Here is a 25,057-nt window from a genome sequence, read left to right as displayed (position 1 = left end):
AGAGTGTGGTACGTTTAAGGAACTGAAAGAAGTTGACCTGGTTCTTAGAAAACAGGAGAGAGGGTACCCGATGAGCACCAAGGAGTATAAACAGAGTATTGATCATTAAGTGCTTACTCTGTGCCAGCACAGTGGAAAGCCCTTCCCAAGGGCCAGACAAAGCCATTGAACAGAATATTCAGCAAGAGAATGAGTGGCAGGATCAGAAGTAATTTCTAAAAGGGTCCCTCTGGCAGCTGTGTGGAGAATGAACTGGAAAGAAGGCAGTGGGATTGGACGTGGGGAGTTCAGGGAAGTGTAACTACAGGAGCCCGGGTCACAGATGATGGCTAGGACTGGAGAGGAGCAATAAAGATGGAGTCTGAAGAAATTTAATAGAGAGACAGAGCTCTGTGACTGACTGTAGATGTGGGACGTGAAGACAAAGGAAGACTCGAGGACGAACCTAAGATTTCTGGCTTGAGCAATAAAGTAGATACCTGTGAATTTTTCTAAGACAAAACTCTTGATAGGAAGCAGATTACTCGGATGGATGAGGTGGTGGAGTTCCGTTCTGGACATTTTTGAGAACTGGCAGGCGTCCCAATACAGATCTTCAGTATCCAATAATGAGCTTACTACCGTCTATTTTAGGAAGTGAGAAATTCAAATAACATGCATTCTAAAACCTTTACCCCCAGCTGTAGCCTTTCCTGAATATCTGATTTAAATATAAAATGAAGACATTGATTTTCAGTTTGATTCTGCAATTTGTGGCTTACCATATCTTATTCCTTTTGCCCTTTAGAAGATTCACTATGCATGCATCTCCATCCTCAGGTTTCAATTCATATGAAAACCTACAAATCATTTTAGGTGAACTGGATCCAGGTCCTCTTACCATGGAGAATGGAAATATAAGCATTATCTTATATGCGAAAAATAGTATTTTAGTATCAGATACTAGGAACACATTTAATAGGCAGCTGGACCTCTTTTCTAATTGATGCCGAAACTTAAGGCTTTAAGTCAATTAATCTAAAACCAGAGCTCTCATTTTGTCAGCTTTTTAACTTATGACTACTTTATAAAGATACATAAAAGGCCATCTTCTTTATCATTTAGGTATATTTTTTAATCTAGATAATTTCAGAGGGTATCCCAGAAGATCCATTTCTCAAAGCTACTGGTTTATCAAGTTTGTCTTTCATAACTGAGAAGATGTATACTTACACTTGTTTCGACAATTTTTATCTAGCCATATTTTTAGAGCAAGAGAATGATAAGATTTCCAGTTAAATATTAAGTCTCCATTTGGGTCTGTTAGAACGGAGCCAAATTATTTTCTAAGGAGAGTCAGGGCCCTGCCTATAGAACAGCATTTATTGTTGTTTTTTTAAATTTCAGGCACAAGTTCTTATTAGTATTAGGATTGTTTAAACACACAGCTTTGAACTCAACTAGCAAAACAGACTGCCTGTTTCTCAGCTTTTAATCAGGAATTCACTGTCACACTCAAAGCTGCTCCATAGTTTTCAAAAGCTCAGCTGAGAAAAAAATGGCACATGCATGGCTGTTTGAAAGATATGCTATTCATCTATTTCTCTTTAAATACTCTGAAATTCATCCCTGGATTAAGTCAGATCTCTAGAGAGTTACCTCCTTGGATATTAAAACAATTAATTTCTAAAGTTAATCAATGAACTTCCCGAAGCGTCAGTTTCCAAAATGTAAAATGAAGGTTCATTCATTCAACGATCACTTATTGAACTACAAATATCCAAAGCCTTAAGTCAACGAAATTTAATAAGACATAGTCCCACTACTCGAAGACCCTGCCTCTCTCTTTCTAAGTATCTTTTTCTATCTATAAAGACCAGAAAGATAATTATAATTCTATGTGATAAATACAAAAATGGAGAACTATACTGAATACAGACACCAGAGCACAGGGGAAGGGAAGAGGAAGAATGACTGACTGATACTGAGATGTCCTAGAATAAAATTGCCCACTCTTACAGGATGAGGGTTTTAGCAGAGATCAAACGAGAGGAGGGGTGAGAGAGCACTGTCAAATCCGGTAAATACCTGCCCAGATGAAGAATAAAGGTATCAGCGAGGGTGCCCTTGGCTATGACACAGAAACTCCAAATCGGCTTATTAGTAAATATGGAAATTTATTATCTCATATGACAAAAAGTCCAGAGATAAGGCAGGCTCCAAAGTTGGTGGATCCAGTGGCTCGATTATGTCATCAAGGACCCTCGCTCTTCCCGTCCTCAGCTCTGCCTTTCTCAGGATTGGCTTTCCACTTGGGATAAAACGCCTCAGGACAGAATGAGGTGGCTGCGGCAGATTCGAGGCATCGCAATAAGACACGGAATGTCCCCAGAAAGAAAGACACCACCTTTCCCTGAGACTTCTTCTTAAGAGGAAAGAAATTTCCCAGAGACCTTTGAAGGTTTCTCCTCATATCTCAAATCCTGGGTTTGGCACATGTCAATTCATAAAGCAATCACAAGGAAGGGCTATTGGATTTTAGGCTGAGGGTAGTCCTTTGAGGTGCCATCTACTTTAGAGAATCACCACACATGTTGCTACAATGGTGTTATGGGCACAACCTTAAAAGAAGCCACTCTTTCTTCTGGGAATCTCTCATTTGCCTATTAAAAAAAAAAAAAAACTCTGCACTTTTTAACCTCAAGGAAATATTGTTTTTTTCCTCTACTTTCAATGGCTAGAAAGAAATCTTGATGGAAATGATCAAGTCATATCATACTACTCATTTTGCAGCCCAAACTCGGGCATTTCGAGGAAAACTTACCAAAATCTACGAGTTTAACTCCGCCTTCTGTGGTCAACAAAATGTTATTTCCTTTTATATCACGATGGATAGTTTTGTTGTTATGCAAATGCTGCAGTCCCTAGAAGATGGGAAATATATAATGACTTTTAAAGAAAGCATCAAGCAAAAAAAACAATAACATTTTTCAGATGGATGCATTTGTGCAAAATCAGTAGGAAACACATGTTAAATTAACATTCAGACATTCTTAAATGTTTTATATTGAATAGTCAAATCAAAGTATATCATTTCCACTTTGAACTATATAAAAATTCCTAAAACCAGAGCATACCCTTAGCTCTTATTAAATATTGTATTAAAATGGGTTGATCGCAATAGAAGAAAACATTCCATATTCTTATTTTAAATAATGGAAAGTAAAAACCTATTAGTAAAAAATACATAATATCTACCTTCATCATAATCACAATCTCAGAAATACATTTATGAGATCAGAACTCAGGGTTCTGTTGACAAAAAGAAGGTAGATTTCCAATGGAAAAAAGGAATTAGCTATGCTAAACATTTTGAATTTTGCATATACTCTTGCATTAATAAATACTAATGTAGTGATATTTTTCTAAAAATAAGATCTATATTTTTAAACTAGAACTGCCTCATAATTAATGCACAATTTAAATTGCCTTACCATTAGTGCTTCATGTAAAATATAGGCAATTATGAGCTCATTCATTCTTTTACCCCTTTTCAGAAATCCTTTCACAAGATCTGTCACCGATCCTCCATTGCATAGCTATAAAAGAGTATTTCAAGATTGATATTAAAATGGATATAACGTTTTAAGTACCTGCTATAAAAGGTTTCCCCAAAACATTTTTTAAAATTGTTCAATTTTTTTGTTTCAAATGATTATTCCCATCCTCTTTCTGGTTTCATAAATAAAATGAACATATAAACTTGTACTACTATACAATTACTTATCGGAATAAAGTTTTCACATGAATTAATTTTTAGAAGAGAATTGGGAGAAGCACTAGGCTTGATTTTTAAATTCAAGAATAAGAATCATGATTCTACAAACCAGTCCCAAATTATAAGATCTGGGGCTTAAAAACATTATTGGTTTCTGACAGTTTTATTAATAGTGCAATAGATTCTATGATTTCAATATGTGGCTATACACTATTTTACATATGCATTAACTTTAAAATATGCCTCCTTCCTGGCAAAATTTCAGAGCATGTTAAAGTAGTATTAAAAACATCACATTAAAAAAACTTTTAAATATCACGTGTTTTAGGCTCTTTGGCTTTTTCCCTCCCCATCCCCAAACATAGGAATGTAAACGGAAAAGCCAGCGGGAGGGGAACTGGTAGGAGAATTCTTCGCATTCGGGTTCTCCAACGTTAGGCAACATGAAATCCCACCAAAAAACTCTCAAAGGAGCTGCAAATTTTCAGAACATAGAAATAACTGACACTAGCAGTTGGCGATAACTAGGCAAATGGCCCTAGACATAAAGAAAATTTTGACCCCATGAACATTGGATCCCTTAACCTGATCCATTGGCCTTCGCCTTCAGCCTGCCTCTCCCCTGGGGGTTCTTGTCCGTGCATTCCTCACCATGACCCATACCCACCAGCTCCTGGGAACTGAGAGTCTCAATTTCCCTAACTCTACTACCCTAAATGGAGGCAGAGAAAGGAGGTGAGAAGAAGTATATTCCTAGCATCTAAGTCTGAAATACTAAACACATTTTCTCACAAACTTTTTCTATCATGGTAATTAGGCTTCATTGGACACCTGAACACTTCCCACACATTATGAATTAGATAGTAATAGCTAAGGTGTGCTGAGCATATACTTTGTGCCAGGTACTTTTCCAATCCATTTATAAGTATGATCTCTATACCTCACCGCATTCTGAAGTAGGGATTATTATCAACTCCATATTAAAGATTGGGAAACTGGGGCACAAAATGGTAGAGTAACTGCTCCCAAATCACACAGTACTGACAGAGCTAGGATATGAACTCAGTCTGATACTAAAGTCGAGCTTCACACTTAACTATGATACTTCATGGAACCCCAATACAACGACACTGTATGATCACACTTAACCATGATATTTCATATCCCACGATAGGTTTTTGGGCTAGCTGGTCCATCTAACCCTAACCATCATGTAAGATATTGTTCTTATAACAGTGTATTTTAAAATCTAAATACGAACTTACAAATGAACATTTAGATACAACCCCATTCATAACTGATGTGTTTCCTACATGCAAAGAAATTTTCTTTCAGCTTACACAGGAGCACGTGGAGCCCTAACATTCCAAAATCTGCATTTTCTTCTGTATCGAGAAAGTGGAAACCCTTTAACTGTATAAACAGAAGAGTGTCCTGGCAGCAGAAAACAGTGTCACACTGCTTTTACTGTGGCTCAGCATAATCAGTTTATAGAATTCCTTAAAAAGCTCCTTTAATTTGCAAGGCACTTATTTAAAATAAACAAGTTCTAGGACCAGTTTTAAAATGTCTAAAAATCATTGCAAGGAGACTAAATGTCTTCTCTTAGTTCTCCGAAGTGTACCCCATCTGTAGCTGCAACTTCTCTGGTTGACTATTATATAAATGCAACAGTAAACAGCTAGAATGTCACAGGGGGAATAAAGGAACCTTAACGAATGTGTGGAAAATTAAATTAAGAAGTGAAATATAAGGACTAATGCAATCATTCAATTTGAACTAAGCAGTTCTAATTTTACTTTCTAGTATCAATTTTTACTTAAAATGGTTATTTTTTTCATCTAGAAAAATGTAGAGTATGGAATTCTTTATAATATACACTTTACTTTTTTAAAGTAAGGTATATTGAAGTATATTTTACCTTTAACAAAATTCACTCAATTTAGCATAGAATTCTTGAGTTTTGACAGATGTTTTAGTCATGTAACCACTACCACAATCAGATACAAAACAAATCCATCACATAAAAATCTCATCTCACTTCTCTTCATAGTGAAGCCCCAACACTAGTTCCTGGCAACCACTAATTAATTCTTTGTCCTTACAGATTTTGTCAAAGAAATTGAATCATAAGGTGTGTAGACCATTAAGTCTGGCTTCTTTGACTTAGCGCAATGAACCTGAGGTTCAGCTAGGTTGTTGCATATTCCTTTAATACCATTTTAATTCTGTGTATGCCTTTTTCAATGCTGAGTATTCCATTCAATAAATTAACTACTGTTTATTCATTCACTAATTGAAAGACATCTGAGTTATTTCTAGTTTGGGGCAATTATGAGTAAAACCACTAAACATTCATAGGTTTTTATGAGAATATAATTTTCATTTCTCTTGGTTAAATACCTAAGAGAGGGAATTGCTGGGTCCAATGGGTCATATGTTTGACCTTCTAAGCAACTGCCATTTCAAAGAAATATTTGCCTAATCCAAGATCACAAAATTTTTCTTTTATATGTTCTTCAGGAAGTTTACAGTTTTAGGTTTTACATATAGGGAGGTCGATAATCCATTTTGAGTTAATTTTTGTACATGCTGTGAGGAATGGATTGCATGTCAATGTCTAAAACTGTTACAGTATACTTTCGTATTTGTCAAAAGTGTCCAAGAAACTCTGGATTGAGTTTAAAATCTCGCTGCTAAGAATAGGGGACCCTTAAGTATATATTATTAAGTGAAGAAGGCAATCTGAAAAAGCTACATACTGTATGATTCCAACTCTATGACATTCTAGAAAAACTATGGAGATAGTAAAAGATCAATCATTAATAGGGGTCCAGGGAAAAGGAAAAGAGGGATGACTAGATAGAACACAGAGGAGTTTTAGGGCAGTGAAACATGTCTATGATACTTTAATGGTGAATACAGATCATTATATATTTGTTAAAATCTATAAAATGTAGAACACCATGAGTATATTCTAACGTTAACCATGGACTTTGGGTGATAATGATGTATTGTTATTGGTCATCAATACAACAAATGTACCACACTTGTGCAAGATGTTAGTAATAGGGAAAACTGGGGAGGGGGAGGGGATTCAATGGCAATGCTCAGTACTTTCTGTTCAATTTTTCTGCAAACTTAAAACTGTTTAAAATAAAGTCTATTTTTTTTTAAATCTAGCTTTCAAAATCAAGAATGTGTAAAAAGATCTTAAAATAATAATAAATAAGCATACAAAATTAATTTAAGTTATGACAGACCCCTCCCATAGTGTCTTCTCGGTAACTATCTGAATTATTCTACTTATGGTTGCATTTTATATCCAGTATACTTTAACACAATGAGGTACTAACACAGAAAATATTCTTGATGTACATAAATTTTCATTGTAATAGTATTTTTGGTTAAGAAAATATTTTTAGAAGAATCATTATTTATTTATTCCTTTACATTGGACAAATACTTACTGAATTGTTACTACGTGTAAAGCACTTGGATAGGCACTAAAATGAATCAAAGATGACTAGGACAGCTTCTGTCCTCAAAAGGCTTAAAAATACAGTCAATACAATCACAACAATAGTTTTCAAACGGGGATGATTTTGCCCCAAGGGGACACTTGGCAATGTTTGGAGATATTTTTGATTGTCAGGACTAGGGAGCTGCTGCTGACAGCTAGAGGTCATGGGTGTTGCTAAATATCCAACATGGCACTGGACAATCTGCCAACAAAAAATCATCCAGGCCAAAAGGTCAACAATGCCAAGGCTGAGAAAACTCTGAAGTAGAGATTAAAAAACAATTATCTAGGTTATATGTTGTCTCAAATTATAATTAGTGGATAAAATAACTATGAGCAATAGTTACTGTAGAATTTCACAGACAGCCAATAACATCAAGTTGGAAGGGAAAAAAGAAAAGGTTTTAAAGACAGGATAGAATCTGCCCTCATATGCTAACAACAGTTTTATCCAGGTTGTCCTGATATATTCACTATGGTTATAGTATCTTGTATGATAAAACAATACACCTTTGCAAGGAAGAAAGAGTAAATTCAAATTTATCAACTTTTTCCTCAATGTTCATTGTTTTTTCTTTTTTGGTCATACTCAGAAAAAATGCTTTTCTCTAAGCTAATAAAAAATGTTTTCATGTTTTTATGATTTTCTCTGTTTTGATATATTTTGGTCTTTAATTCATTTAAAGTTTTTTTGACCTGTGTAATATTTATTTTATTGCAAACAGATAGTCTGCTACCATATGAGATGTCACCATTGGTATTTACTAAATTCCAGTGAATACTGGGGCCTTACAATTATTCACTTTCTCCGGTCTATCTGTTCTTGTCTGGTGTCAAATTGTTCTAAATCCTGTAGCTTTAGAATTGGTTTATCAGGTAAAAGAAGTTATTTTTCATTATCTTCCTCAAATGGCTAGGCTCTTCTTGCACATTTACTCTCCTAGATAAGAAATGAGGAAAGGTATGATAAAATTGTCTCATCAAATAAAGAATATCGATAAAAAGATAGGATTCATAAAAAAGAACCAAATGAAAATTCTGGAGTTGAAAAGTAGAATAATGTAAATGAAAAATTCACTGGAAGAACTCCATAGTAGATTTGAACTGGCAGAAGAGAGTCCACAAACTTGAAGCTAGATAGATATTATGAAATATGAGAAGAGAAAAGAAAGAATATCTTCATTATATGAAGAGTCGAAGAGAGATGTATGCATACCATGTAATAGGAGTATCAGAATAGAGGAAAGAGAATATGGAGCAGAAACAAACCTTTGAAGAAATAGTAGCTGAAACTTCCAAAATTTAATGAAAATATAAATCTATATATCCGAGCAGCTCAATTAACTCAAGGAGGACAAACACGAAGAGATTCACAGCCAGTCACATAAATAAAAATGTCTAAAGTCTAAGATAAAAAGAAAATTTTGAAAGTAGCAGAAGAAAAATGAATTGTCATATACAAGAGAATCTTAATAAGATTAACTGCTGACTTCTCATCGGAAGCAATAGAGGCCAAAAAGAAGAATGACATATTCAAATTGCCAAAGAAAAAAACTCACCATAAGAATCTTATATACAGCAAAACTATCTTTCAAAAATGAAGAAGAAATATATTTTTAGATAAACAAAACTAAGAGAATTTGTTGCTACCAGACCCACCTTATAAGAAATAGTAAAGGTAGTATTTCAGGATGAAAGCAAGTGATCACAGAATGTGCTTTGAATCCAAGTGAGAAAATAAAGAGTACCAGTAGAAGTAATTGTTTGATTATAAAAGATAATATCAATGCATATTTTTATTAACTGATTTAAAAAACAATTGTATAAAACAATATGTACATAATTGCTTGTTGGGCCTCCAGTATACAAAAATGCAAAATATTTGAAAATAACAGCACAAAAGAAATAGATTGGAGCTAGGCTATATTGAAATAATGATATCCGATGGTAACTCAAATTCATAAGGATAAATGAAAAGAACTAGAAATATTAAATAAGAAAGTTATTATAAGAAACTCAATAGTTATATGCTTGCTCTCCTCTCAGCTTTTTCAAAGTATACAAAATTGTATACAGTAATTATAAATATGTATTGTATCATTTATTCATGAAATATGAATAACAACAAAGCACATAAAGGAGATAGAATAGATTTATACAGGAATAATAATTTTAGATGTCTCTGAAATTAAGTTAGTATAAGTATTTGATAGAATTCACTGATGAAGCCACTCGGCCTGGTATTTTGTGGGAAGGGTTTTAATTATAAATTGTTTCTTTTATTAATATAAAGCTATTTATGTTTTTTATTTCTTCTCATATCAGTTTTGTAAAGTTTGTGTCTTTCAAGAAAGACACAAGACACTAAAACGCCAACTTTATTAATATAAATTTCTTCATGTATTTCATTATATCATTAATAGTTGTAGATTCAACTGTGATTTTCCCTATTTGATGCATAATATTAGTAATTTCTATTTTATCATATGGTCTATATCTGTTTAGAGATTATAAAACTTATCATTGAATTTTTCAAAGAACCAACTTTTGCTTTCATTTTCTCTATTGTTTTTGTTCATTTTCTATTTAATTGGTTTTTATCTTTATTATTTTTGTCAACTCACGTTGGGTTTAATTTGCTTTGACTTTATTGGCATCTAAAGGCAAAAAATTAGAGTGACATTTTTATACCTTACACTAATTCTAATAATCATCTGTCACTGTGCAAATTTATCATGATATTGATTAGATTCCCCTTCACTTTTTTCACACACTCCCCTCTGGCAACCATCCCTTTGGTCTCGGTATCTATGAGTCTGTTTTTATTTTGTTCTGTTTGTTCATTTGTTTGTTTGTTTGTTTATTTTTTAGATTCTACATATGAATGAAACCAAATGGTGTTTGTCTTTGTCCGACTTATCTCACTTAGCATAGTACCCTCTAGGTCCATCCATGTTGTCACTAACGGCAAGATTTCATTCTTTTTATCGCTGTGTAATAGTCCATTGTGTGTGTGTATATATACATGTACATATATACACACCACATCTTTTTTATCCATTCATCTATTAATGGGCACCTAGGTTGCCTCCATATCTTGGCTATCGTAAATAATCCTGCAATGAATATGGGATGCATATATCTTTTTATTTTCTTAGGATAAATACCCAAAGTGGAATCGCTGAGACATGTGGTAAATCTATTTTTAGTTTTTTGAGGATTCTCCATACTGTTTTCTACAATGGCTACACTAATTTGCAGTCCTACCAACCGTGCACAAGGGCTCCCTTTTCTCCACATCCTCACCAGCACATGTTTATTTAGTTTCAAATTGTTTTTCTCCACCATTAGACTGTAAGCTACATGATGACAGAGTTGGTCTTATTCTCTACTGAATGCCCAAGACCTATCAAAATGCCTGGGACAAGTAAGAGTCAATATCTATAGAATAAATAAATGACTACATGGACGATCTCAAGTTCTGTACACTTATGTATGTATACACACACACACACACACAAAATGACAGAAGGCCATCTTTTTACATGGTATGCAAGGTACTTCTTCAAAGTGTGACTTGCTTGACTTCATTCAATAAAATATATTAATGTGCCAAATTCTGCATTCCAATAAAATACTGGTAAGATATTAATTAAAACTGGCACCATCATCTAATAGATGTTTGCTAATATGTAGTTTCAAAGTAGGTAAAATTTTCACAATACTTTTCTAATACATAAACTAGAAGCAGTATTTTTAAGGTATTATTGACATATAATATAATCGGCCCATTTAAGTATGCAGTTTGATGTAGTTTGGTAATTGTATACAATCATGTTACCAGTAAATCAAGATATAAAACAATTCCCTTACCCTAAAATGCTTCACAATTCTTGGGAAAAAACTATCAAACATTAGTAATGTAGTAATAAGGAATCTATAACAAAAACCTATGACAAAAATCTAATCTATGATTTAAAAAAGAAAATAACAGCAAGAAATACTTTAATATGTATGTTAAGAATATATCAATTTACCAAATGGCAAAACATCTCAAGTCATCTCATATTTTTCCCCTGAAGTAATGCCATAAACTTGCACTTATTCAGAAAGCAAATGTTTTTGCAAACACTGAATTACAATTAGGGAAGAAAGACATACAAGCCTTATGTACATTATTTATATACTTCCTGCATTAGGAAATACATTTAGACTGTTTTTCTATCTAGCCCTTTAAACAAAAAATAAAATGAAATGACTCTAGGTAATTGGCTGTTCTACTGCAAGTACACCAAATAACAGCCTTTAATATGAGAGCTGGGAGTGGTTGTTCCAGCCCTAAGAACAGGAAAGCAGTCATCCTGTCAGTCTGCCTCTCCACAGCAATTGTGCACAGCTAAAGGCAGGAAGGAACAATGCGTGCTATTAGAGCAACTCAGAAGCTTCCCTCTCCTGCCCTGCTTCCCCTGACCCCTCCCACATACACAAGCCTTCTGTGAACATGTTATCTTCTGTGTACATGTTATCTCCAGGGCAGTAACATGAAAGGGTTAATAGCTCAACAAATAGAAACCACTGGTTCATTTTCTATCATCCTGTTTCTTTTCCTTATGACAGGAGCACTAGATGTGAGTAGAAAAAAACAGAATAACCATTAATGCATGACATATAAAAGTAGTACTTGTCTATGTAAACCACAATTACCTAAAATGTGTACTTGAGAGACTTTATGACTATTTACTGAATTTTCGTGCTTCCGAATACCACCTGTAATTTCCAGTCTTTGATCTCTTGAAAGGGATATAATTTCAAAGAGAAAATTTGCTATAATTGGAAAAGCAATGAGAGAAAGGTATGTCACTATTAAGAATGAACAAATCAGGACCAATTCAGATAAATGACAGAATGCCATCTGTAGCACCACCATGAAAGGAGCAATTATACCTCAGACTGGGTTATGAGGGAAAGGATCTTTTAACAGAAAGATGTCCTAACTGAATTTTGGCTTCAATACGGCTGAGTGCACTATGCAAATAGCCCCTGAGAGAGAAGACTGGATTCCTTAAGAATTAAAATATAGCTGTTCATCCAGTCAAGAAGGGGAAAAGTGCAGTTAAGTCTCAGTTTTTCCCTTTGTGTTCACGAGTAGTAAATGCTTAATAACAGATATTTAACTCAATTTTGACTCTGTTTTTAGTCTCCTGGTTCAGCGATAAGCATATGCAGAAACCTAACCAACTCCCACCTTCCCATATTCCCCTCCATCCTTGCCTCGGACCCTCAGCCGTAGACATTAGGAGTTAAAGCACAAAACCAAAAGAGGTACAGGAGTCCCCCTTAACGGCGGTTTCATTTTCCATGATTTCAGTTACCCGTGGTCAGCCACGGTCTGAAGATATTAAATGGAAAATTCCAGAAAGAAACAATTCCTGAGTTTTAAATTGCACACTATTCTGAGTAATGTGATGAAGTCTCTTGCTGTCTCACTCCTCTAGCCGGAACATGAAGCATCCCTCTGTCCAGCTTATCCATGCTTTACGTAAGTACAATAAGTTGAGAGAGAGAGAGGGAGAGACCACATTCACATAACTTTTATTACAGCATATTGCTACATACAGTTCTATTTCATTATTATTTTTGTTAATGTCTTACTATGCCTAATTTATAAATTAAACTTTATCATATGTATGTATGTGTAGGAAAAAACATATTATATAGAGTTCATTACCAGTCACGGTTTTAGGCTGGGGGTCTTGGAACATATACCTCATGGATAAGGGGGGTTCTACTAAGCAGGTCAGTCAAGAGATGTGGTAGCAATAGGCAGAAATTAATATAAGTATGGTATTTTAAAATGAGCAAGAAGTAAAAAATTTTATTTCTCCCTTGATGCTTCCATCCGTAGGAAAACCTAAAATGTTAAGTGACAATAAAAATCTCCACAGACCTACCATAAAAAAAAAACTAGATCCCACAGCAGAAAACATTCTATTTCTTTTTATTATTAGGTAGTTTTCTTACAAGTGCATTCCTGGAACTTCAGGGGGCTGACAATTAGCTCTCTTTTACTAAATCTGGGTAACATTTATATTCTGAAAATAAACATACAGAAAAGTTAGAAAGAAAGAATTCCCAAACAGAGCCTTGGATATTATTTATGCTCAGAAATTTATAGTATAACAAAATGAAGGAAAAATATAAGAAATTGAAAAAGTGTATCAAAGTGAATGAAATAATTCAAAAATCACAACTAAATAATAGAGAAAACAGACCGTCCAGCAAGATCTGAGTAAACATTATTCTTAGGATTTCCATCTAAACTGAAATATAAATAAAATAATTTTTCACGGTGAAAAGTCACTGGGGCAGGAGTTTGTCTAAGTAGGTATAGTGCTCCCCACCTGCCAGGCTGATAATGAAGGGCATCACTGATCACTCAGCCCCTCCAGACACACCTTCTTTGCATAGATTCACATTAGAAGCCAAGCGTTAGTTAGTACAACTGGGTAACACCACAGCCTCCCTTTGGTCACTCTCTTGGTATCCTCATGCAAAATAATTCATTTGGGCTTTATTATGATAAAAGGTATAATTAGCAGTCATTTTGTAGAATAAAGTATTGATTCCACAAGCCAATTTTCTGAAAGTGCTTCTAAAGCAGCTCCTGAACAATTCATGTTTATAAATCAGGTAATTGCACATCTAGACACTTATGTGTATATGTAATTAGTCTGATTTACATATGCAAATCAATTATCTTATATACAGTTGGCCAACTTCTTGCTTTCTTTACATGTTTTTCCCTACTCTGTAAGTTCAGATAGATCAGCTCTCTGAAACAGCATTTTAATAAACTACCATTTCTTATTTTTTCTCAAGCTATTTAGGGATATTTCTAATACCTCCACCAGTTAATAAAATATAAGAACAAAGCTCAAAGAAGTTGTTAAGTTTCTATTGGTTCATTATATCAGGAAGCTGCTTCACTTGTACTGGATGTTCCAAAACCATTTAAATCAATTTTTTCTGCTCTCTCGAAGGAACTTTTAACTATGGTTAGGAGTCTCTGACTCTCACCTAATTCCAAGTGATAATACTCAGAAGTGACAACATAATTAGAACAGAGATTTGATTGTCATTAAAGACAATGATTGATCTCATTTAGTATTTTTAAACTCTGAGCAGAGATTTACACCTTGTGTCCTTGTCCATTTAGCCCTATATTAGGCAGAATACCCAAATCTCCTTTCAAATGAGAATCTGCCAATGATTCTACATGGAAAAAAGTAAAGATGCAATTATTGAAAGTGTTTTGAAAGATAAAAATAAGAAATTTTATTCAAGATGACATTAAGAATTTGCACAGCGTTACATCTCAAATATACAAACACGAACATGAAGTAAATTTAAAATTATCCATCAATTTAAGTTGAAATGGTTTAAATTCATAGTTTATATTCTATTACTTTAGTAATTAAGTTTAGATGAGAAAAGGTTTTGCTTGTTTTAATGTGTGATTTAATTAAAAATATAAAGCTATGTAAAACTTAATTGAAAAACAAAATAATTCTGAAATCATAATTTGCCTATTTCTAAAAAAAACAACTGGTTATTTAAAAATTTTTGCACTTCTATAAAATAATACACAGTTTCAGATTTTGAAAAGGTTCTTGAAAATACTATTTTACAATTCTGAAAGGCTCTGTGGTTCGATTAATGGTGGCAGATTAAACATTTATTTATTAAAAATTTATTTCCTCTCCCTCATGAATCTCCATTAAAATGCTAGTAAAGGAATAAAAAGTACAAATTACAAGAAAGAAGAGAACAGAAAAAGGAAGAGCAGTAGACAAGAGATTTCGACAAAATTTTTCAATATGGAAAGCAGATGACGGAGTGGTAACTGATTTGGCAATGCAGAGGAAGTCGCAAACTAAAGTGTTAGGTGAGCAGATTGGCTCAGACAGGGCTGGGTAACTGTAAAAATGGAGGAGTTGAGAGGAGAGAGACAGAGAAAAAGAAATCCTTTGGAAATCTCTAATCAAAAGACTTGACTCTCCATTTATCCCATATTCTAATTCTCAGCTCCGAGAAGCCTAAGCACTGCTCACACACGCACATGATGAGGCAAGAGAATGGCGGTTGTGATGCCCAGAGAAACTGAACTGAAGGGACTCAAGATGTGATGACATCAGTGCGGTGGATAATGAAGAGTAAGGCACATACCACTCAGTATGTGATGTGTAAAACAGAAGTAAACTTGGAAAGAGGAGGCCAAGGGATCAAGGAAATAGTGGATTCTACCCAGGTGAACAGCAGAGAAATATTAGAGGTCAGATACATGGCAGACCTCCAGAATGGAGTAGGAGGGCATGGGGTTCCAGAAGTGCAAATAATAACTTCGTCAGAATTCACAGTATGAATTACTAAATAAAAGAGAAGAGATGCTCAGGCACACATTTCCAGGTATGGCAATCAACACGTCGAAAGCACAGACTGCTCAGGAGAAGGGGTCACCACTAAACTGGGTTATCATTGCTCTACGTTACAGGTCTTTTGGTTATACATGCTTTTTTTTAACCAAGTGAAGGTATTTATTTTGAAAAAGATAAAAATGATTAAGTCTATCTGATATTATATTGTTAAAAACAGGATAATTTCATATATAATATTGTCAATCATTTAAACATACAAAAAATGGATATATGTTAAATATTAAGAATGGTTCTTTTTATAGTTTGAAATATTTTCTACAATGTTCATTCATTATCTCTAGACTCATTTAAAACCATAATAAAAAAATATAGTGCTAAGTAAGGAAACAATATCATCTACAATGTGCCACTGCAGGAAAATCCACAGAACATTCCTAAAGAACTAAAATAATCTCATGCTAATAAAATCACAACAAACACAATAAATATGTGTAGATACAGTGGTCTAATAAAGGTTTTACTAACCCTGATAACAACAACTTTTAAAAATTCCTAAAAATTTTATTAGAATTAATGATTACCTCCCTTGAATAATAATATGCAAAGAAAATGAGAAAAACCACATTTTTCTTGGACTGGCAGTCACTTTAGTGGGGCGCCTTCCAGTGCTCCTGTATTAGAGAGAATTGTCTAAACCACCTCTCAGGGCTTGAAAAGACAGAACCTACAGCTTTCTTTTGGCAATTTATTAAGTGTTCAACACCATTTCTACTGAGGTTTTTTCTCCCATAAATTTAAATACCTGGTTCTGTAATTTATGTCATTAGTATTCAATGAGGACAGAAAAAAAAAAAAAACCACAGTTTACCATTTTTGTCTAATGAAGCCTCATTTACATTAATTTTCTCTTCTAGCCCAGCACCTGGCACAGAGCCTCAGTCACGTGTTAAACAAAATACGCATGAATAAATAAACGTTATAATGAAATCCCTTTTAAGCTTGTTCTTCTGGAAGGAAAATAATCCTGGTTTCTTTAGTCTTTAATTGTGGAGATGTTTCCTTTCAATCTTTAATAACCTTTGTGTCTTTTCTTTAATTTCCAAAGTGTCTTAAGATAAGGAGGCCAGAACTGGGCACAACATTCTACTGAGGACATGACCAGTCAGGAATGCAGTAGAATCGCTTTATGGGATCGATGTCACATAAATGTTGTCATTCCAAGTCCACATTGCAAATTTCTACTCATAGAACAATGTTGAAACACTTACCTCAAGAACCAACCAGAGTTTATCTCCATTTTTTTTATCCTTCTTGAAGTACATCCCATAGAATCTGACCACATTAGGGTGATCAGAAAGTGCTTTTAAAATATTATACTCCGCTTCAATCTCTTCATCAATATCCTAGTTTCAAAAAGTCAGAGGAAGAGAACTGTGAGAAACACACGAATAATGTCAGAAACATAATACAGACTACCAATAGAGAATTTAATTTTGTTGAAGCAAGGTCATACGGTTTTTATTGTGCTCAGTACTATGTACCGAAATTTCTCATTACATTGTTTAAAAGGAGAGATTGGGATTTTCTTGCTATTCAAATACATCTTCAATTATTTTAATTACATCAAATTAGAAAGAGATAAATAAAAGGCTATTTTTGTATGTAATTAGAAAGAAACATATTTGGAGAACTACTGCAGATGATTTTCCTTTTTTTTTTTGTAGTGTTAACTTTGTTTCGATAACAAAAGCATTGACTTGAAATAAAAACTTTTAGCTGGTTCATTTTGTTTCTTTGAAATACAGGACATTTAGAAGCTATCAAAAACTAGTAAATTCCTACCTTTCAAAAAAGTTAAATACAGTTAAACGATATAAGATAACATATAACCCCTAGCTAAGGGGCTGTTCACCAGAAGGAGATCTGGTTGCCATCCTGTCAATAAAAATCCAAGATAGCCACTTAGTCATGTTTCTAGAAAACCACATATACATGAAACAACTCAAAAGTAATAAATAAGAGAAAGACTTCTAATATTGTTTTTACAGTAACATTTAATATCTCCAATGTTTTAAGACTGAATCATGGAATCACAGAGCTGGAAAGAATTTCAGACCAGAGATTTAATTTGAGAAGAAGAAACTAAAGCCCAGAGAAGTTAGAATCACAGAACTGATGATCTAATTGGTAAGATCCAAGACTACACGGCAAGTCTACTACCTACTTACCTTCTAATCCTGCTCATTTCATCCCTTTCTTAGAGAGAAAATTACTAGTTTAAAATCTGTAATAGTAAGACCGTTAAAAAAAAAGCCACCCTGTAAAATGCTTCAATGCATTTAAATTTATTTTATTTAGATTATAATCTCTTGGTTATAAATCTTTTTTATTTGACTTGTGACATGATGAATGAAGAGTAAATAATTCTTAGAGAACCATATATGTACTATGACAAGAATAAAAGCAGCAAAAGAACAAATTTCATACTGTAGCAGTGAAATCAATATGCTCCATTAAAGCAATACAACAAAGCATGATTTAAAAAGTTAATAGTATACCAAACTTGAGTATATTATGAAAGAATAGTGGTTACATGTGTTCATAATCCATTTATTCTTCTCCACTAAGAAGTAGGGGAATGGGAGAGAGACACTGATTATGGAATCATACATTGGGATCAGTTTGGAAGACTTTCTCTTGCCACCATGAACCCCAAACCCTAATTTTCAAAGAATGGAGGAGAGAGGTATAGTCACTCTGGTACAGTTTACTTGTGTCTCTCTTTCCTCAATTTAAATATTTAGAACTTTCCAATAAGGGAATACGAAGACATTCAGCGTCAGTTAAGACTGAGTATACAGCTTCTCATTATTTTTCATCATTATCTAATTTATTTCTCCTTTACTCAAAATAGTATGAAACACTGTAGTTATCACGGGTTTAGTAGAAATAAACTCTCAAAAAGGAAAGAGCAACCCTAAGATGAACAAACAGAAGCCCAGAGACCTTTTGCAGTGTCCTCCAGTTTGTCAGTGAAAGAGCTGTGACGAGGATAAGGACCCTGATGTCCTCCCCACAAAATCACGTTGCATTGTGCCACGCTCCCATCACACGCGCGAAAGTGGAGTAACTAGAGAAGTTGCTCTCAATAGGAGTTTGGGGATTATGTGATCACTGAGCTCATTCTGGCTCATCCATATGCTGTGGAAGGGCTACATTATCTCCCAGCCACTGAAAACGCTCCAAAATGGCCAGCTCTCATTCCCAGAAATCAGAATCTCATCAATCTCCTCACGCTCTTCAAGGCAAACAAAAGGCCAAGCGGGTTCCCTTATCACGACTGAACCTCACCCCGATTATCAATGAACACCATTTCTACTTTGAAAGTGTTTAATTTAAGCAAACCTAAAAATCAATTTGCCTTTTCTGAACAAAATCTAATTAAAAAAAGACATTTCTGATTGGGCTTAAGAGAAATTCTGCCTGAAGCCTAAATAAATGCAAAAAGAAAAGATCTGATCCAGATGACATTTTACAATTACTTCTAGAGCCATGAGTCTGTCTTGCAATTTTTTGAAATCTAAAACAATATGAAATCGACTGTTGAGTTGTTGTGAGCTGTATTTATTTATGTATTTATTTGTATTATATATTTATTCATTTATCAAGTATTTATTGGGCTCTAATATGCTAAGTATATAAACAAAGAAAATGTAATAAGTAGACTTTTTCTTTCATTATAACCAACATAATGACATATAAATCAAAATAGGTACTTACAGACTTTTTGACTTTTTAATACAGATAAAAACAAAGTTAATTACATGATAAAAACAAGGTGACTTACGTGAATTGGATCCAGAATTTTGACTGCTGCCTTTTGGCCATTTTTCTTATTCAAAACTTTAAATACTTTCCCATAAGTTCCCTTGCCAATTGTTTCGGTGATTTCCCATATATCAGAAGGATCAGGGAAGTTATCAAAGATGATTGTTTTTCCAATTAATGGAAGCATCTCAAAAGTTTAAAATCACTGGAAAGAAAAAGTACAGAGTTTCATCTGTATTTGATTGGGGATATTAAATAGCACACAAACTCATGGGAAATTAATATTTTTCACTGATACGATGCAAAATATACATCAGTAGCTAAATGTACTCAGTCATAGAAAACTTTAATTCTTTTTGCAAACAGATTAATATGAGTTTAATAATGCTTTGTAAGCAGGGCTTTATTTCTATGTTTAACGTAGTCCTATATTAATTACTATTAATTCTTTTCAGATTAAAATAAGAGGTACATATTTAAATTACTTTGATTTACTGCTTTATACGCAAGTATGAAAGAATTTTAGAATGAACCTTACAGATGATAAAATTCAACTTCTTTATCAAAGCAAATCCCACACTTGAAAGTGATCATGTCTTATATAGTTTCTCTACATAAATCCCAATTGCTTTTAGGATGAAATCTCTTTAACATACCTACCATGTACTTAAAATATGGCTGTTGCTTAATTTCCCAGCTTTGTGTCTCCACACTTCTCTCATACACTAAAATCTAGCCACTTGGGATCCTTCAGGTCTTTTTTTTTTCTTGATTAGGGATCTTACTACTCACTATTCCCTCCCACCTCCAGCCATGCTTCCTTTGCTAAATTCTAACTCCTACTTATCTGTCAGATCTTAGCTTGGATGTCACTTCCTCGAAATGTGACCACGCTCCATCTTATTTGGGTTGCATGACCCACCTCTGTACACCATTAGCATCCTGTGCCTACCTTTATCTGATAATACTATATGCCCAGCACCTGGCACAGGGCTGAAATAATTAGGAATATGGCCAATTAGGTCAAGTGACTTTAGAAAGGAGATTTTATATATAACTTGAGATAAGAGCACAGCTTTCTGACTCCTGAGTAGTGCTCTTAACCTTCCACATTTTCTCTATATTATATATTACATTCAATCATTTGTAAGAAATTACAAAAGGAAAAAAAAAGAGTGGAAAGAACTCCCAGTACTTTAATCTAGCCCATGAAATTCACTTGTCTGACCACATCTTTCAACCTCATCCACACACCAACCCACGATCATTTACTTTCTTAATCAACCTTCCGCATTCTTCATTCCCTCTTCATTTTCTTCTTTCCCAGCATAAATTCTACAGCTTGGATTACTGTGACTGTCTTGCAAACATCCTCAACACTTGTTCCTCTCTTTCTTTACTGTAATCTCCTGTGGCTGGGGGGAACTAATTCTGGTTAAAGAATAATCTTCTTCTCCCTTGTGTCTATATCTGGAGAAAACTACACAGCCATGTTGACTAGTTTCATTTTAAATTCAGGATAAAAAACCTACAATTAGACCCTCAAAAAACTGCACGTCCTTGGTTTGTATATTCCCTTCTCTCCGCGGTGACTATTTCATGATGATCTCTCTCCTCAATGTTTTCTCTCCTCAAATTGTTCCCTCTTTGTTGCTCACTCCCTCCCACAAAACTTCCCAACTGATGCCTTCGCTTAATAAGTAATTGAAAAAAATGGAAGCAATTATACATTTCTTAATCTTCTCATCTCGGAAACTACAAACTAACATGCATCAAACAGAATGAGTTCACTCCCGTCATCAGTAACTGCTCTCTGGCCCCAGTTATTCTTTCTCTTCAGTTCCTTCTCAGCTTTCAGATTTCAGCTCAAACACCACTTTCTTAGAACAGGCCTCTCCTGACCACCCTATGTAAAGTTAGCCCTTCTGACGTGCTATTATTCTTCCATTAGAATGTAAGCTACAAAAAATAAAGATTGCGCTATTTTTACTATTATATCCACAATTCCCAGAACAATGCCAAGCATGTGATAGGCAATCAGTAAATGCTGGCTAAATGGGCAAATATTTATTTATTTATTACGACAGCAGAGACCTTGACAGCAGACAAGATCTGTCTTGTTTACTTCTAAATCTAATAATGCCTAACTCTCTACCTGGCTCATAGTAGATGTTAAATATATAGCTGTTGAATAAATGAATCATTATGGTTCTTCCAAAAAGTTTTTATTTTATTTTATTTTTTATTTTTTATTTTATTATGATTTTTTTTTACAGTAGAAAAGCTTTATTAGAAAGGAAGTTACACTTCCAGAAGTGGAAGCAGCCTGAGCAAGAGAAGCATGGCTCAAAAGGCTCCCAAAAGTTTTTTTTTAAAGAGAGAGAAACATTAGAAAGAGCCGAAAGGAATTAGAAAATTGAAACAAAATCAAGATCATATTCTGATTCATTATTTGTAAGGGCATATCATCGAGTAAATGGCTATGAATGCCTGCTAAAAATGACATCACTACATAAAAACAAACTTGTGAATAGTTCTTAGAACACGTAATCTTTATGAAATTTGTGTCTTTGATCTGAAATGCAAAGGAACAAGTAGGTGGCAATCAGTAATAATCACTTTAGTGATTTCATAATCAGTGATAACTACTCCTTACATCTGAGTCATGGAAATAGGTATTTATGCCACCCATATAATATAAAAGCTAGATCAAAAGACCAACTTAAATCTTGTTAAATGCCTCAAATAGGAGTTTCCAAACACGAGAAACATTCATTATATGGAATACTGCCTTCAAGCAGTAATATTATTGAACACAGTTTTTAATTTCTGCTATATTAACTATCAGGAATTAATTATTGGTATTTAAATATACAGGCATAAAAATTCAATTGAAAAATGACTGAACACCAATAGTGTGCAAAGTATTTTAGAATTTCGAGGACACAAAGATTGACAACTCATGGAGAGATAAATAAATATGAAACTCTAATATAGTAAGAAAAGTGATAGATGATAGAAATATACATAAAGTGCAATAGTAGCCCAGGTGAAGAAGCGATTAATTCTGTAGTGATCATGAAAAGATAAAGAAAATAAGCAGGATCAGAGATGGATATTAACCATGAGCAGGAGTTTGTCTAAAATACAAGCAGTTCTCAATCACACAAATATTGATAGCAGTACTTTGCAATTACATTATAAAACATCATAAAATAATAACCGCAGAATGGCAAAAGCACGGGCAATTTGGAAACAGAATACACTTGGTCAAATCTCATTTAAAACAAACAAAACTCCTATCAACTTGGTAAAATAAAGCGTAAAATGACTTCCTCAAAATCAAATATTAAAGAATTTCAAGAATTAAAACAGGAGGAAGTCTTCCAACTCCTAAATTATACTTTTCCCACCACTGAGTTGTTTATTCTTTAAGAATAAAATAAACTGTCATGGTAGTAAACAACTAATTATTTAATGACTACAGTAAATTATATTCTGCATAGCAATAAATACTCGCATTTTTTATAGTCCTTTAGAACTCGTAGAATAAAAAATAGGTCTCTAGCTCATAAAACTAAAACATGTAATTAAGTTCTTAATTATGTAATCATGTCAGCTAAAGAATTATTTTTGACATATATTTTTACTGCACTTTGATATATGTATTTACCATAATTCTGAAAAAGTATTTATAAAGTTACATTTAAAAAATGAAGAATCAAAAAGGAACCCTCATACACTGCTGGTGGGACTTCAAATTGGTACAGCCAGTATGGTAAACAGTATGGAGGTTCCTAAAAAACCTAAAAATTGATCTACCATATGATCCAGCAATTACTCTACTGGGTATTTACCCTAAAGACTTGAAAACTCATATCCAAAAAGATATTATATAGATGATTGGATAAAGAAGCTATGGTACATATATACAATGGAATATTACTCAGCCATAAGAATAGATGAAATACAACAACATAGATGGACCTTGAGATAATCATGCTTAGCAAAATAAGCCAGACAAAGTTGAAAATCACATGATATCACTTATATGTGGGATATAAATCTAAAAGCAACAAATGAACAGGACAAACAGAGACTCATGGACATGGACTATAGACTAGTGGTTACCGGAGGGTAGGAGGTGGGGGAGGGGGAGGCAGACAGGGTAAATGGGGTCAAACATGTGGTGACAGAAAGAAATTTAACTACAGGAGGTGAACACACAGTGAAAATGTATATATGCCTTACTGTTATAGTATACAGCTGAAACTTACTGGATTTCATTAACCAATGTCACCATAAAAAAAATTAATTAATTAAAATGTGTGAAAAAAATGAAGAATCGTCTTTTTAATTTTTATTATATATTTGACTATTGTTTTCTTTCACAGTAGAAAAAAGACCATAATAGAATGAAAAAGTATCTTATTTTTTTTTCTTCAGGATCTTCATATGCATCTCAACAATTATCCTGACTGCTTTTGTAAACCTGCACTTAATTCTTCTTTAATAAAATAACCAAACTGCCTTCATGTTCATTCTAAAACATAGCAGAGATGATCTCCCATTGGGCTGTCTCTTTCTTCTGCCTGGAATGCCCTTTCTCCAGATATTCACATAATCTACTTCCTCATTTCTTTCAAGTCTTGCATTAGCCATCACTTTCTCAATAAGTCCTATCCTGACCATCCTATTTAAAATCTCACTGCTGCCCTCCTCCGCCTCATCCTGCCTCCCAACTCTGGTCTATTTTCATAACACTTATTACCTTCTAAAACACCACATCACATCCTACTTAATATGTTTCATTTATTGTTCTTCTACACTATCAGAACATATGTTCCATGAGGATTGAAATTTTTATCCAGGTTGTTCACTGATATATTCTAAAGACTGGCACAGAGAAGGTTCTCTATAAGTATTTGTTGAATATTGGATAAATGAATAGAACAGTTAGTAAGTTTTTTTCAGATGGTTTTACCAATGAATACTAACAAATGTTTAAGAAATAATGCCATTTTATGCAATTTTTTTTCCCAGAGAATACAGATAGAGAAGAAACTGAGAGTATCCACAAAGAAACAGAAATGATAAAGAACCAAACAGAAACTCTGGATATAAAAAATAAAATAAATGAATTGAGAGGTTCCCTAGAGGGGTTCAATAGCAGACTTGGATAGGAAGAAGAAAATCAGCAACCTGGAAGATAAGTCACTCGAAATTATCCAGACTGAGGAGCAAAAAGAAGAAAGAATGAAGAAAAATTAATGGAGACCAAGGGAATTTGGGGATACCATCAAGAGGACCAATAGAAGCATTACAAAAGAAAGCTGTCAAAAGACAAAGACAAAGAAAGAATGTCGAATGTAACAAGAAAAAAGTGACGTCATTTGTAAGAGATCCTCAATAAGATTTCTCAGCAGAAATCTTGTAAGCCAGGAGGCAATGTGATAATACTTAATGTGCGGGGGGAAAAATTGTCACCTGAATTTTATATCAGGCTTCATTCAA

At 33.8% G+C, this 25,057-nt stretch overlaps 1 protein-coding gene across 1 annotated transcript in view; it reads right to left on the bottom strand.

Moving 5' to 3' along the window:
* MYO3A (myosin IIIA) overlaps positions 1 to 19,736 on the bottom strand; it is a 185,990-nt gene extending 166,254 nt beyond the window's left edge. Inside the window, exons 1-4 of the mRNA XM_015585601.2 lie at positions 19,563 to 19,736; positions 16,984 to 17,118; positions 3,474 to 3,578; positions 2,759 to 2,903 (exon numbers count right to left, since the gene is read on the bottom strand). Coding sequence (XP_015441087.1) covers positions 2,759 to 2,903; positions 3,474 to 3,578; positions 16,984 to 17,118; positions 19,563 to 19,730 — 553 coding nt within the window. The 5' untranslated portion in view covers positions 19,731 to 19,736. The remainder of the gene's footprint in view (positions 1 to 2,758; positions 2,904 to 3,473; positions 3,579 to 16,983; positions 17,119 to 19,562) is intronic.
* Positions 19,737 to 25,057: the final 5,321 nt, after the last annotated feature.

This window comes from Pteropus alecto, unplaced genomic scaffold (genome assembly GCF_000325575.1).
Source record: "Pteropus alecto unplaced genomic scaffold, ASM32557v1 scaffold11, whole genome shotgun sequence".
Lineage (NCBI taxonomy): Eukaryota > Metazoa > Chordata > Mammalia > Chiroptera > Pteropodidae > Pteropus > Pteropus alecto.
The sequence above is the reverse complement of the archived record's forward strand: the minus strand, read 5'-3'. Positions and strand labels throughout refer to the sequence as shown.